The sequence below is a fragment of the Mangifera indica genome, chromosome 12 (assembly GCF_011075055.1).
Source record: "Mangifera indica cultivar Alphonso chromosome 12, CATAS_Mindica_2.1, whole genome shotgun sequence".
NCBI lineage: Eukaryota > Viridiplantae > Streptophyta > Magnoliopsida > Sapindales > Anacardiaceae > Mangifera > Mangifera indica.
In genome coordinates, this window is record NC_058148.1 from 1,404,516 (window position 1) to 1,421,380 (window position 16,865).

General features: G+C 33.5%; 1 protein-coding gene across 1 annotated transcript; it reads left to right on the plus strand.

The window, feature by feature from the left end:
- Positions 1-10,046: 10,046 nt before the first annotated feature.
- LOC123192366 (leucine-rich repeat receptor-like serine/threonine-protein kinase BAM3) lies at positions 10,047-16,389 on the plus strand. Its single transcript, XM_044604895.1, has 2 exons — positions 10,047-13,067; positions 15,840-16,389. Exons 1-2 carry the CDS (start codon positions 10,481-10,483, stop codon positions 16,214-16,216), a joined length of 2,964 nt encoding a protein of 987 aa, XP_044460830.1. The 5' UTR covers positions 10,047-10,480; the 3' UTR covers positions 16,217-16,389.
- Positions 16,390-16,865: the final 476 nt, after the last annotated feature.

Below are 16,865 nucleotides of genomic sequence, written 5' to 3' on the forward strand. Positions count from 1 at the left end.
TAGAATGTCCATCTCGATTCTCAATAAGGTGTAAGAGACGTTTAGGACATCTTACCCAAGAGTGTATGAGCAATGAGTTATTATGGGTAAGAGGTGTCTGAGATATCCACTTGGCAAACATTTGGGATGCTATATTATATAGAGATATAAACAGTTGGGCTATCAAGAGATATTCCAAGAATGCTCGATTGATTATGTGCTTACTAGGTGAATTATCACTCATATGTTTTGCTTTGACTTGCAAGTAGACATAAGGGCGAGGTAAATGGGGAGGCTAGTAGATCAGCTTAGTGATGACATGACCATTATCACAAACATTTTATTTCATTTATTTATTTAGTTAAATCATTTTGGGGATTGTTTTATACATTATTATTGTTTTATAAATTATGGATTTTAGTTGGTTATAAATTATGACATATTTGGACTACTAGCCACCCCAAATTTATAAAAATCATCGAGGTATTTGATGAAATTGTTTTCTGGTAATGCGTATGTATAAGAATCCTTATTATATAGGTGACACATCATCCTAGTGAATTACTCCTAGGGGTATGATATGGAGATAAGTGTTACATTTTTTGTATCAAAGCATGATTTTAGGACCCTAAATGTGTAAATGGTTTTAAAAACTTTAGGTACATGAGTATAACATCCTACACAAAGCTAATCCCTCTTGCGACCTAACTGTTGTGATTATTGTTATTCTGCTGAGCCTTGGAATGATTTTGTAGAAAGAAAAAGAAAAATAAGGAGATCTAGCCATTTGAATATTGTTCCAAAGAAAAGACATTCTTAGACTCTTGCACTTGTGTCAACACCGATACCAACCCTAACATCATTAGTAACACTAACACTAACACCAATATTAGCACCAACATTAGCTCCAGCTCTAGCACCCAAAATCAGGAACATTATGCATAAGGTGTTGAGAGAGCACCGAGAGATATTTGTCAGTGTAGGGAATGTAGTAGAGGCACTAGCAACCTCAATCTAGCCACCACTTGTCCAACCGTAATTCAGTATCTAGTGTAGCAGATCTATAAGGCAATAGGTCAGATACATCTTATTTATGGGTTAACAGGCTAACATCAACTACCAGAGTATAAGGTTACCATTGTTCCGATCGAGGCCATCAAGTGGTTAGATGCTATACATGAGGTTATGTCTATGTTCACTATGACTGATGTTGAAAAGGTTAAGTATGTTGCATATCTACTTCGAAGGGATGTTAAATCATGGTAGAGATTGGCATGTGCTTCCTGCCTTGGGGAGGACTTGACATGGGTAGATTTCATATGAGTTTTTAATAAAGAATATAGAATGACAAATGTTATAAGATCCCATACTGAGGAGTTCTTCAATTTGAAGCAAGGAAATATATAAGCCCGAGAATTTTTGACCTATTTCAACACTCTTGATATCTATGCCCCCGAGGTAATCGGTATAGTCTAAGATAAAATGGTTATGTTCATTTAGGAACTTAGAGTTGATTTAGCTAAGAAGGTGATGGTGAGAGATCATACCTTTGTTACTTATTATATGGCCCTAAATAAGGCCCTAAGGCTAGAGATTATGTTAGACAAGATGAAGAGAGAGCAAGGTTCAAGTTTAGGTTTATAAGATGCATATTAGGTAGTTGACCATAGATCAGTTCAGAATGATATTACTGATCGAGGGCCTAGCTAAGACTAAAGAGATAAGAAGACTTTTGAATCGAAAGGATTGAAGAGGGGAGACAAAGATAAAAGTCCTTATCAAGAGGATCTTTCAACATGTTAGAGGTGTGATCGTCAATATCTTAAAGAGTATCGAGTGAGATAAAAAATGTGCTTCAAATGTAATCAGCCAGGTCACTTTACAGATAATGCCCTAACAGAGCTGATTCAACACTAGTACTTTTAACAACACTAACTGGGTTATAGAGAGATGATGGTCAAACTTGAGCCTATATGGTGGCTCAAGCATAGGTTGAGGCTAATCTTATGACAGTGACACATCAGTTACTCTTTCATTATGTTTTACTTATGTTTTAATCGATTCAAGTGCTACCCATAATTTTGTAGCTTAGAGATTAGTATAGAGACTTGGGTTGGAGCTTACAGTAGTTGATCACATTAGTATTGAAATGCCCATGGTGACAAGTTTGTGAGCGATATTATGCTTATAGGACAAACAATGATACTAAAAAAGTTGAGCTACTAGTGGATTTGATTGTATTTGAAATGCCTGACTTTGATATGAATTTGGAGAAAAACTTCTTTAGTAGGTATGGAGCTGAAATTGATTGTAAAAAGAAAAAATTTAGATTCAACTTGGATAATGTAGATAAGTTCACATTTGGTGAAGGTCGGGTACTTAGCATGATGATTAGTAGTGTTAAGGCTTAGAAGATGTTAAACAAAGGTTATATGGGATAGTTGGCGTATGTGAGTAGTAAAGTTGAGGCAAAGGTAACTTAAAGTGTGGATGGCACACTAGTGGTTTATGAGTTCCCAAATAACTTATTGGAGTTAGCACCAAAGAAGGAGGTGAAATTTAGTATCTAGTTGGCTTTGGAGATAACCCCAAAATCCAGGGCACCCTATTGTATGGCTTTAACAAAATTATAGGAATTGAAGAAATAGTTACAAAAACTACTCGATAGCAAGTTTATTTGGCCAAGCCATTTGTCATGAGGTACATCGATCCTCTTTGTTAAAAAGAAGAATGTATCAATACACATATGTATTGATTATAGAAAGTTAAACAAGGTGAGCGTAAAAAACATATACCACTACTGAGGATTAATGATCTGTTTGATCAATTGAAAGGTGTTTTAGTATTCTTAAAATTAGATATGAGGTCAGGATATCATCAGGTATGGGTGGCAGAGAGAGATACACTGAAAACTACATTTAGAACTCGATACAAGCATTACAAGTTTGTAGTAATACCTTTCGACTTGACTAATACTCTGCTGATGTTTATAGACCTCATGAATAGAGTATTTCAGGAATGGTTAGACAATTTCATTATGGTGTTCATCAACGATATACCTGCATATTCTATGACTCAAGAGGAATATTAACAACATCTAAGACTGATATTACAAAGATTAAAATACTGACAATTATACACTAAGTTTTCCAAAGGTGAATTTTAGTTGGATCGGGTGACCTTTTTAGGACATTTGGTGTCAGTTGAAGGTATATCAATAGATCTGAGTAAAGTTGAAAGTTTAGAGTTTCTTTGGATTGTTGGTTACTACTAATGGTTCATAGAAAGTCTTGTAAATTGGTCTAACCACTGATCAAGTTTACCCATTAGGATGTGTCTTTTTTAGTAATCTTAAGATTGTGAGGATAGTTTCTAGATGCTAAAACAGAGGTTAACCACTGCTCTAGTTTTGACTCTACCTAGCGATGACGGAAAGTATGATTTATACACGAATGTATCGTATTAAGGACTTGAGGTTGTTTTGATACAACAAAGCAGAGTAATTACATATGCCTCATATCAATTGAAGGAATATGAGATCAAGTATTCGATTTATGATTTGGAGTTGGTCATAGTGGTTTTTACTCTTAAGATCTGGCACCACTACTTGTATGGTGTAAATGATACAACAATTGATAAGATCGGAGCTAGACAAGCTACTGATGAGTGGTTTACATAAATGATACAACAATTTGTTGATGGATTTGAGCTAGATTTCATAGTGTCGAATGAGGTGTAGAAATTCTTAAATAGCATCTATATTCCTTAGGATGACGATCTAAGGACTTAGATTTTGATTAAGGTACATAGTGCGCTTTACATGACCCATCTTAAGAGTGTAAAAATGTATCAAAACATGAGAAAATATTTTTGGTAGTTTGACATAAAAAAGGCAATAGTAAATTTTGTATCAAGATGCATGGTCTGTTAACAAATCAAGGCGGAGCATCAACGACCATCTAGGTTATTACAACTTTTGATCATTTCTGAGTGAAAATGGAAGGAGGTATCAATGGATTTTGTAGTAGGACTGTCGAGGGTTAAAGGTGGATACAATGTCTTATTGGTTATAATAGCTTCGTTAACCAAATCAGCACACTTTATTTCAGTAAAAGACAATATGGATACTAATTGATTATGACAGGTTTATGTCAGAGAAATGTTAAGATTTCATGGGATACCGGGAAGGATTGTGTCAAATAAAGACACTCGGTTATTTTAACTTTTTGGTAGGGCCTACAGAAAGTATTGGGTACTCGCCTATTTTTTAGCATTGCCTATTAACCCCAAATAGATGGTTAGACAAAAAGGGTTAATCAAATAATTAAAGAGTTCATGTACAACAATAATTATTAAGCAATTACTTTGAAGGCATGTTGCTTAAATCATGGGTTAAATTGGGTAGATGGTTTACCTCTGACGGAGTTTACATACAATAATAGTTATCAAACAACCATTCAGATGGCTCTTTATGAGGCATTCTATGGGAGAAGATGTCAATCCCTATTACATTAGGATGACATAGGAAAGAGAGACGAGTTGATGAAGGCTTTGGGACCTAAGATAATCCAATAGATGATTGACTAGGCCAGACTGATTCGAGAGAGGATGAGATAGGCCCAGGATTGATAAAAGAGTTATGCTAATCAAATGAGACATGATCTAGAGTTTGAGTTGAGTGAACATATCTTTGTAAAGGTTACCTCATTCCACCATGTAATGAGATTCAAGCGGAAGGGGAAGCTAACACCTTGTTACATTGAGTCGTATGAGATAGTGAAAATGATTGACAAGGTAGCTTATAGATTTGTATTACTAGTGAGCATAGGATAGATACACAATATGTTCCATATATCATTGTTGCACAAGCATTTGGGAAAACTATCACAAGTCATTCAATTTGATGATGTGGAGTTGTAGAACAACTTGGTTTGTAACGAGTGCCTAATACGAATTGTGGATAGACAAATTAAAACACTCAAACACCAACACATTCCTTTAGTAAAGGTATAGTGGCAGAACCATTGGATTGAGGAAGCTAAATGGGAAATTGAAAAGGATATGACACAAAAGTACCCCCAATTGTTCCAGTGAATTTTGAGGATGAAGTTTTTTTAAGGAGAAAATGTAGCAACCTCAAGTACATTCAGGGGTAAATTAAGTCTTTTGGCACTATCTAGGTCTTCTAAGAGGTTTAACTATGTTGAATTGTCAAAGTCAAACTTGAAGGACACCAGCCCTTGCCTTTGGGATGTCTATCCCTCTAACCTAATAATTTCAAATTGTGTTTACACAATGCAAATCTTGGGGACACCCATCACATTTGAAGGGACAATCATCCTAAACATGTTTTCCAATGGTTATAAAACTCCTTTTTGTGTCATGTTTAGGGTTAGACATTTTAAACCTAAATTCACTTTTCACAGCGAGAGTAATGAGGATTAAGAGCCGTTGGAGCAAAGGAACACTATCAAATTCTTGCCACTCAAAGACTAAGCACTATTAGAGGAGAGGTAGACGTACTTTCCTTTTTCTCTAGTTATTTTTGACATGTTAGGTTTAAATATATAATTTATACATGTAGATTTGTCTTAATGTTGCATGTGAATATGTGTAATAAAGATAATGTCATAGAATCTTGAAAACATGATGATTAGGTTGATGAGTAATATGCATATTCTTTGACTTCATATGATTTCCATTTGATGATTATTATCGAGGGATAGGCTGATGAGTGAGAGAAGTAACAAAGTGTTAGGATAAGTCTAGGTAGTTAGAGGATACGACTAGGTGGTTAGGTTATTGAATTGCCATCAGAACTGGTGTGATTTTTTAAAGTTATAAAGGCAAGAGGACACCTATCCCAATAAAAGTAAGACAATCGTCCCATTGAGAGGTAAGAGACGACGTTCGTGGCCATGCATAAAGGTAGATTGGTAATTTAATGATGAGGAATATTTGGCACGTAGGAATTAAGTCAGAGGGGAACGGTCGTCCCTACTTGTTCTGGGATGGTCATCCCTTATAAAGGGGAGGGCGACCGTCCTCCAAGATAGAACAATTGTCTTTCATGATAAAAAGGGTATGTTGTATCGAAGGCTAGTGAAAAGACATTTTGTCCTTTATGCGATGTTAAGGGATGTAAGAGACGTATAGGACACTCATTTCGATTAGGTTTAAATAAGAGGCATTTAGAATATCTATTATGATGGTATACGAGTTATAAGAGGTGTCTAAGACATCCGTTTTATTGGTATACAAGTTATAGGAGGTATTTAGGATGTCCAACCTGATTCTCAATAAGGTGTAAGAGACTTTTGAGATATCCTACCTAAAAGCATACGAGCAATGAGTAAATTAAGTGTAAAAGGCGTCTGGGATGCTAGATTATATGGATTTATAGACAGTTAGGCTATCAAGGAATATTCCAAGAACGCTTAGTTGATTGTGGGCTTACTAGGTGAATTATCACTCATGTGTTTTGCTTTGGCTTGTAGGTAGACGTAAGGGTGGGGCTGGCGAGGAGGTTAGCAAATCAGCTCAGTGATGGCACGACCATCATCGCGAATGTTTTATTTCACTTATTTATTTAGTTAAATTGTTTTGGGGATTGTTTTATACATTATTGTGGTTTTATAAATTATGGATTTCAATTGGTTATCTAGCACCGTATGACATATTTGGACTTTATATTTTATTTTAATAAAAATCATCAAGGTATTTCATGAAATTGTTTTTTGGTGATGCATATGTATGATAATTATTACTGCATACGTGACACGCCATCCTAGTGAATTACTCCTAAGGGTATGATATGGAGATGGGGTGTTACAAGTCACCTCTTGGAATTTACCTACAAACATAAGACTCCAAGTATATGTTATTGTTTTGGTAACCATGAATGACCACCTTAGTGTTTCCAATCCAAAAGTGTGCCATAAGATGGTGACCCTTCAAAAGGGCCATACTAGTCTTATATAAGCTAAAACAGACACCTCAAAACATTATTCCCTTCCCTTACCTTGTGTAGTTTCCTATAAATAATTGATGAAACATGTGTGTGTGTATATATATATATATATATATATATATATATATATATATATATATATATATATATATTTACAAAAAAATCTTAAATTCAAATTTGAAATTTAGAATAAAATGCTTACAAAAATATTTTATCTTAACTAAAGAGAAAAGATTAATATTACATGTTAAGAGTTTACATTTTGTTATATAGTCAAACTCATCCCTAGTTAAGTTTGCAAAAGTGGCACTAAAAAGGCAATTAACCTTTATATAATGTCTAGTTGTACAAACTCGATGTTGTGGTCAACCATATCAACTAAGCACACATATATGACATAATGTAATAAAAGACTTTTTGTCCACGGTTAAGGAAGAGGACTTTTGATAGTTACAACTGTTCCCCACTATTAACTTTCATATTATTACATTATCAAATTATAATCATAAAACTAATACAAAGGCTTCCAAATAAAAAAGACGAACCCTCTTAAAAACATCAATCTATTCATCATTTTATTGTTTTATTCCCTTACACTTACTTACACTCACGATCTGATATATTTCTTATTCATACAATTTTTAATATCTATTCATACTCTTTTTAAAATACGATTGATTGAGAAGATAATTCAATAGGTACAAAAAGATTTTTTCTCGAATCATATTATTCGTATACGTCAGTCATACTAAATATATAATGTTATGTATAACAATGCTTCTTTATACGTGTTAAAATAATTCTTCTGAAGTTTTCCTTGTGAAGAAAGCATGAAGCACAAATGGAGGCAGCAACTATATATTTTATGACAAAAGCGACATGAGAGAGGGAGGGAGGGAGAGAGTTAGCTGAGGTTAATCAAGAGCACTCTTTCCCACGAATATTCCTTCAGTGGAGAAAGAAAAGCAAGAAATAAAGAATTGAAAGAGATGGTGATATATTTGAGTCCCACATATGTTAATACAAGAGCACTCTTTTCCATGTGAATTAAGAGAAGAGTCTTTTCTTTTTATCGCTTCTCTTTTGAAGTGGAAGATCGCTTGCCTTTTCCTTTTCAGCCATAGCTACCTCTCTTTAACACTATTCCATCTTCTAATAAAGCTATCACAATCCTGTAGCCCGAGGAAGGAGAATAGAATAAAGTTGATTATTGCAAAAGTGATGCAGCCTATTCTCACAACATATAATTATATATTGATCATTATTCAATCTCATTTTTTGCAAACACAGAAATCATATATTAATTACCATCATCTTTTACTTCTTACACCCTTCCAGTTGTTGCAGGCACATGTTCCCAACTCTAACTTCAAAAAAAAAAAAAAAAAAAGAACATTCTAGCTAGGTCTCGGTGATACAAAACTAGTCATATATTTTAGGAAGAGCATTGTGTTTAGAAAATTACCGAAAAAATATTATGTTTAGAAAACAAATCAAGAAAAAAACTAAAAATTAAAAATAATTATCGAGAATAAGATTTGTTTATGTGATTCTGTTAATATTATTAATAGTGTTTATGTCTGTAGTTGTATTAGGTTTCTTATTAATTTTAAGATTATAAAATATAATAGATATAACTACATATTTATATAGAATATTAGGACAGTGTGATTACAAACAAATCTCTTATTAAATTTAGGTTAGGAGGTTTTGCTTCCAAGCCCTCATAAGGGTTATTGCTCCTTTTATGCTTTGACCAGACAATAGGACCCTTGCAAGTTGCAAGGCTGATCCACCCGCTTGACCCTTGGTTGCAAGGCTACTTTTTCAATGATTCTTTGTCAACCTTACGTATACGTTCTTTCAAGTATTAAGAAACTCCCTAGTTTAACATGTTATACATAAAAATACAAAATTTTTTATTTGTCTCAGTAAATCAAATATGTATGTTAATAAATTGTGACAATATGATGACAGTGATAAATTAAAAATTAGATATTGTAAATGCATATACTTTGTTAATGGGGTCCTAGATAGATAGATCATAGATATATAGATAATCAAGATCCTAAGATGCTTTTTATCCCACCTTAACATCTTTTATTATAATATCATAGCAATTGAGAAATTAAAAAATTATTATCCAATCGTACTATATTTTTAATGGAATATGAGATCATTTATTTGACCATGATTTGTGATTCATCTTTTGATTTATATGAGTAAATTAATTTAAGTGGTGGCAAAACCCTATTGCTCCAGCTAGCTTTTCATTGTACTCATGATCTTGTAATTGTTGCAAAATACCCATATAGTTGGTTGTTAAAATTGTTGAGTCTAAAGTCATTTACATACTTATATCTTTCGATGTAAGATTCCGGTTTCATATTTTGCATTCCAAGCTTTGTAACTTCAATGTTCTTGTGATTAGATATGTTGTACATTAAGTTTTTATTAGTCTGAAGTGATACGATTATAATTGAGAGAGATGATAATAATTATCTTTAAAATTCAAAAATAAATAAGTGATGATTTTTATATTAAATGGTATAAATTTTGAGGGAACTATACTTAAAAAACAAATTGTTAAAATTGGAGAGTTCGGCGTATAAGCTTACATAAAAAAAGGCATACTTTCTTACGTGAATTTTAAGTTTTATACTTTATATTTGGGTTTATAACAATAAGGCATTAAGAAGACTTTATTTTATTTTATAATTTTATATTAGTTTTTGAAAAAAAAATACTACCACTCGGTCTCAAAGTATCTGGCAATTTAATCCGTAACCATAAGTTTAGGACAACTGAAACTCAATAACTTTTATAATTATATATAATACATTAGTGAACTCAGTTTGAAAAATCAGAAAAACTACATTCTCTCTCTTATTCAAAACAACAAAAAAGCTCCCTTTGATTAAAGCTAGAGGGCATTTCTGTCATCTAAATAAATATACAAAATAACAAAAAAAAAAAAAAGAATTAAAGAAAAGCATCAGCTTTACTTTTCTTTCCTATAATCTTCACTTTAAATTTCCATTATCCAACGGCTGTTTTCTCCTATTTTTATTTGTCTGTGTAACTATTGTTGCAACCCTTTTACTTTAGTCTCTTTCAAAATACCCCCTATACTATTCCTTTGCTTTCTGCAATTTCTTTTAAGCTTTCGCTTATAGAGAGATTCATAAAGAGAGAACGCACAACACAGCTCAAAAGCTATTGCAATTTCTATCAGAAATCAATTGAATTATTTCAATCTTATTCTCTTCTTCCCTCTGAGAGAAAGAAAGGGGTAAAAGAAAAGCAAAGGAGTATAAGAAGAGGTTCAGCTTCTTCTTTGTGTATGAAGACTGTTTCTGTGAAGATGTTTGACTCCTTAAACCGATACACACGTGAAGTTTCTCAGATTCTCTTCACATTTCCTTCTTTTCCCAGAAAATCCTTACTCACCCAACCGCTTAAATCCCTTTGTCTTTCCCTCAAGTCCCTCAAATCTCTGTATCTTTGAAAAAAAAAAATTCCCATCAAAACATGGTCTTTTTCATTGTTTTGTCACTCTTCTGTCTCTTCACCACCACTATTTCTTCTTCAATCTTTGTCCCTGCCTCTTCTGTGGTCGATGATTTTCATGTCCTAGTTTCTCTCAAACAAGGATTTCTATCCCCTGAACCGGCTTTAGCCTCCTGGAATTCTTCAAATCCAAGCTCAGTTTGTTCCTGGGCTGGAGTCTTTTGCTCCGAAGATAGAGTTGTTTCATTGGAGTTGACGGATTTTGACCTCGGTGGTACAGTTTCAAATCAAGTTTTAAGGCTTGATATGCTCACCAATCTCTCTCTTGCGGGAAACAACTTCACGGGCGGCATTGAGATTGCAAACTTGAGTAACCTTCAATCTCTTAACATCTCAAACAATCAGTTTACCGGTGGCTTGGATTGGAACTACTCAAGCCTTTCAAACCTTCAAGTTTTCGATGCTTATAATAACAACTTCACTGCTTTACTTCCTCTTGGTGTTCTCACCTTGGAGAAACTCAAGTACTTGGATTTCGGTGGCAACTATTTCTATGGAAAAATCCCAGAAAATTATGGAAAATTAGTGGGGTTGGAATATCTTTCACTTGCAGGAAATGATCTTCAGGGGAAAATTCCTGCTGAGTTGGGGAATCTTACAAACTTGAGAGAGATTTATTTGGGTTATTACAATGTTTTTGAAGGTGGGATACCAAATGAGTTTGGAAAATTGGTGAATTTGGTTCACATGGATCTCTCAAGCTGTGGTTTAGATGGTCCAATTCCTAAGGAGATTGGGAACTTGAAGCTACTTGACACTCTTTACTTGCATATAAATCTTCTTTGCGGTTCGATTCCGAAACAGCTTGGTAACCTGACAAACTTGATGAATCTTGACCTCTCCAACAATCTACTCACTGGAGAAATCCCATATTCATTCATTAATTTCAAGCAACTCAAGCTTTTCAACCTCTTCATGAACAAGTTACATGGTTCAATTCCTGACTATGTTGCTGACTTGCCTAATTTGGAGACCTTGGGGCTTTGGAAGAACAACTTAACTGGTATGATTCCTCAGAATCTTGGCCGAAATAAGAAGCTTCAAAGCCTTGATTTATCTTCCAATAAGCTCACTGGTACAATTCCTGAAGATTTGTGTTCATCTAATCAGCTGAATATACTGATTCTCTTGAATAATTTCCTTTTTGGGCCAATTCCTGAAGGATTGGGTACCTGCTATAGCCTCACCAGAGTGAGATTGGGGCAGAATTACTTGAATGGAAGCATTCCAAATGGCTTTATTTACTTGCCTGAGTTGAATTTAGCAGAGTTGCAGAACAATTACCTGTCAGGATCATTGCCTGAAAATGGTAATACCTCTTCACAGTCCGTTAAATTAGGCCTGCTTAATTTGTCAAATAATCTTTTATCAGGGCCTTTGCCATTGTCACTTTCAAATTTCTCTACCCTCCAAATTCTTCTTCTCAGTGGAAACAATTTCTCAGGTGCAATCCCTCCTTCTATAGGTGACCTTAGGCAAGTTTTAAAGCTTGATCTTAGTCGAAATTCACTTTCTGGTTCAATTCCACCAGAGATTGGAAACTGTTACCATCTTACTTACCTTGACATGAGCCAGAACAACCTCTCTGGCTCAATACCTCCTGAGATTTCCAATCTTTACATCCTCAATTACTTGAATCTATCAAGAAACCACTTGAGCCAAAGCATCCCCAAGTCAATAGCTTCCATGAAGAGCCTCACAATCGCTGATTTCTCCTTCAACAATTTCTCCGGAGATCTCCTGGAATCAGGCCAATTCACAGTCTTCAACGCCTCGTCTTTCACAGGCAATCGTCATCTCTGTGGCACTCTCCTTAACAATCCCTGCAACTTAACCACAATCACACATGCACCCCGAAAAGCCCCTGGAGATTTCAAGCTCATTTTCATGTTAGGCCTGCTAATATGCTCCTTCATATTCACCACTGCTGCCATAATCAGGGCAAAAACCTTCAAGAAAAATGGCTCAGATTCCTGGAAAATGACAGCATTCCAGAAGGTGGAATTCTCAGTTAGTGACATCCTGGAATGTGTCAAAGATGGCAATGTGATAGGTAGAGGAGGAGCCGGGATTGTGTACCATGGAAAAATGCCAGATGGGGTTGAAATCGCAGTGAAAAAACTACTCGGTTTTGGAACTTACTGCCATGACCATGGATTCAGAGCTGAGATTCAAACACTAGGCAACATCAGGCACAGAAACATTGTCAGATTGCTTGCATTTTGCTCAAACAAGGACACAAATCTCCTGGTTTATGAGTACATGAGAAATGGGAGCCTTGGAGAGGCGTTACACGACAAAAAAGGTGCATTTTTAAACTGGAATTTGAGGTACAAAATTGCCATTGAAGCTGCCAAAGGCCTATGCTACCTTCACCATGATTGTTCACCACTGATTGTTCATAGAGATGTAAAATCAAATAATATTCTCCTCAATTCAGCCTTCGAAGCTCACGTGGCAGACTTCGGCCTCGCGAAGTTCCTCATCAACAGTGGAGCATCCGAATGCATGTCAGCAATTGCAGGATCTTATGGCTACATTGCACCAGGTACATATATATCAAAATACTCTTTATCATCTTAATAACTGGTTTAGTGGTATTTATGCTTTCAAATTTAATCCTTGAATTTAATGATAGTTAATAATAAATCAAAAGTTTTTTAAACATATTTTTTGAAATTTTTTGAATTTATCAAAAAAATTTCAGTGAATTTTTTCATTTTTATCATAAGGTTTCTCTTTTTTTTTTTTTGTAAATTTTATTATGAAGGTTGACTAGTAGTAAAATTTTTTGTTAGTTAAGTTATGTGTATCATATCAAACTATATTGTGGGCCATTTTGTTATTCTCTGGGTTGAATATGGGTTAAGTCGATTCAAGTTTGAATTTATGTTTAGTTTGAACAAATTGAAGTCGAGCTAAAGCTCTAACTCGCTAATTCGACTCAAGTTTAGCTTGTTTACTTTTCGATAATATTGTTTATTTCATTAATAACCTTTCGACTACATTGTTTAATAACTCAAATGAGGTTGCTTTGGGCATTACAGATTTGAACTAAGTTAAAACTAACCTTTATTCAGATTTGGTTCGAAATCCACTTATATCTAACAATTAATTGTCCTTTGGAGATCAGACAGATGGCCTTATAGAATTCATACTGATATCTAGCATATCAGATGATCATAGTTGTCAGTTGCCAAAATGGATCTTACGGTTAAAATATGGTTAAATTTTAACATTGAAATTAATAGGAATATTTTTTATATGAATAATACTATACGTACCCACTTTAGTTCACAAATATGCATACACTTATATATATTATCAAATGATTGAGTGTTATTTTATCTTTGTCATTTTCTCTGGTTTTTTTTAAATATAAGTTATAAAGTTTAAAATTATTTTTTTCATAATTAGTATGTAAACTTTATTTATTTTCTTTCACATTTTAAGTTGGGTTTTGACTTTTAATTGAATTTATCTATGAAGTACTTTATTTACTTATGGTTCTCATAAAAAACACTTAACCTGGCTAGACATGTAATTATCAATGCCTTTAATAATTATAATGAAACCATTTTAAAATATTGAAAATGTTTTTCTTATTTATTTTATTATATTTACTTGAAATTAGGTTAGATCGCAAGCTTAGGCTTCAATTTTTTATTTAATTTTTAAATGTCAGAATTTTTATAAATTATTTGATGCTTTGATAGAAGTATCAAAACCCCCGCTTTCTTCCCATTAATCATTTCTAGATAAAACATCTGATCTGATGTGATGTGTCCGATGACTTCTAACCATTGACTTAGATTCCTAGTACATGACTTTCCTTAATTCTGCGGTTCCACCAGCATTTGTACACTAAGCCTTGAATGTTAGAATGTAAACAGATTGTTTCACTTAATTGCAATTGAATTAGAGCTAAATTTTTTTCAAGAGTTTAATCTGAGCTGTTTGCTTTATTAATGACATTATTATCTTACTAAATAATATTATTTACAATAAAACTATGTGTACCTATTTTTTGTATACAATTTATGTATATAGATGAGATATTATCATGTGATTGAATGTTTTTTTATCATATGATGACACATGTTTTAAAATCATCTAATTCATAATGACACATCACTGTGTACATAAATTATGTATAAAATATAAGTACACATAGTATTACTCTGTTATTTATCATATTATTATAATATTTCTCTCATTAACAGTTATATTCAAATTCAATCTTTAACTCAAGTCCTATCTTACCAAAATATAGTGGCTATCAAATCTGAGAGTGGTTGTCCACAATCAAAGAATCTGAAAGTTCAATGGAATTTTCAAAGTTAACGAAAAAACTTTGAAAAATCAACCTACCTTGGGTGGGAAATAGTCATTTGGCCTTTCTAAATCAGAATTTTAGAAGACCAAAACCAGACCTTTTCTTTCTAAACAACTGGCTCTAGTGTCTACCTATAAAGGGTTTCTGTCGCTTTTGATTCAAAGCTAATTCATACCCCCTTTTGTCTTTTAACTAGTTTGGTACAGACAATAGTGTTTTTGATACTTTTGTATTACTTGTAATTAGGGTTGCAAGTAAATCGAAAATTACTAAATTTAGGAGTTTATGACTCGAGTTTAAGCTTAAAATAAAAATTTTTAATTCAAATTCAACTCAAAAAATTATAGTTAAATTGTGTAGTTTATATATTTATCTGTTGCCTTTCAAATTCAAAATTCAATATTAGGTTCTATGTGCAAATGTTAAAAGTTGAGGGGGCCACATCAATTTTAATAAAGTCATAAAAGTTAAGTGTGCTAAAATAAGATTTTTTTTGTTTGGGGCGGGAGAGGGGGGGGGGGGGGGGGGGGGGGGGGGGTGTTTTGTAAGTGTAAAATTTTAAATTTGTAGGAGTTTATTATGTTATACTTGAATCGAATTGGAAGCTTACAAGCTCCTCGAAATGAGAATCAATGAGTTTAAGCTCATAATATTATAGTTGTAAGTAATTTGTGAGCAACTTGACTTGTTGGCAATCGTACAAACAACTGATCAATTAATTATCATATTAACAATAATATTTGATAAGAAATTAAATCTTTCTTTGTTAAGAGTGAATCAAATTCGTTGTGTTTTCACACCAAAGAAAATCTTTATTCTATTTTTTTTTTAAAGGATTATTCATACTAAGTTTTTTGTTATTTGAATGAAACTGATTATGTTTTTTTTTTTTAACATCTACCCATTACTATTATATATAGAGGGATTAATGTTATGTGCATCTATTATTGTTAATTAATGTGGTTTCAAATATTATAATTACAGAGTATGCATACACATTGAGAGTGGATGAGAAAAGTGATGTTTATAGTTTTGGAGTTGTTTTATTAGAACTCTTAATTGGGCGTCGTCCAATAGACAATTTTGGAGAAGGTGTGGATATTGTTCAATGGAGCAAACAGGCGACCAATAATCGAAAAGAAGAGGTTTTATGCATTCTTGATCCAAGGCTAACAAAGGTGCCCAAAGAAGAAGCAATGCATGTTCTCTTCATTGCGATGCTTTGCATCCAAGAGAATAGCATTGAGAGGCCAACCATGAGAGAAGTTGTGCAAATGTTATCAGAATTTCGCCATTCTCCTGAGTTTCAATCTTCATCTTCTTCATTGAAGACTCTTGAAAAAGAGAAAAGACTGCCCTAGTAACCTAATTTAATTTAATTTTTTTAGGGCTTTTATTGGTGTCTTAAATTAGGCTGATTTTGTTATAGTCTTTTTATGTGCTATGTATATTTTTATTTTTTTCTTAGGTTACGGAGAGGAGAAAAGGGATGTAGCGATAATAATTTAAGCAATATACACTTCTTTTTAAGAAATGAGTTACGGAATTGTATTTTTTATACATACATATACATATATATATAAAATTGTTTTTAGGCCAAAGGACTATTTCCCACCCAAAGTATGTTTTTTCCAAATTCCCCCTCCCCCGTTAACTTTGAAAATCTCATTTACCCACCCATAGGTTGTTAAAAAGAACGGCTTCAAGAGCAAAATCATCATTTTATCTGTAATATTAAAAATAAACTTAAATTTGATTTTATTTTCCCCCTAAACCCTAAAAACTAACAATTTTTTCTAACTTAAGTTTTCAAAAATAATATTTTTCCCCCTAGGGTTTCCAAACTTTCGGATTGAATTTTTCAACAACGATTGATGATCTCCAAACGACATCTCTTTCTCCCCAATGTCTTCTCTTTCTGACCATGCAACCTCTTCCCTTCCTCGACATCATCGTCAACAAAGACAACGTGTCTTTGTTGAGATGAAGACAAACCGTCTTCGTCAGAGA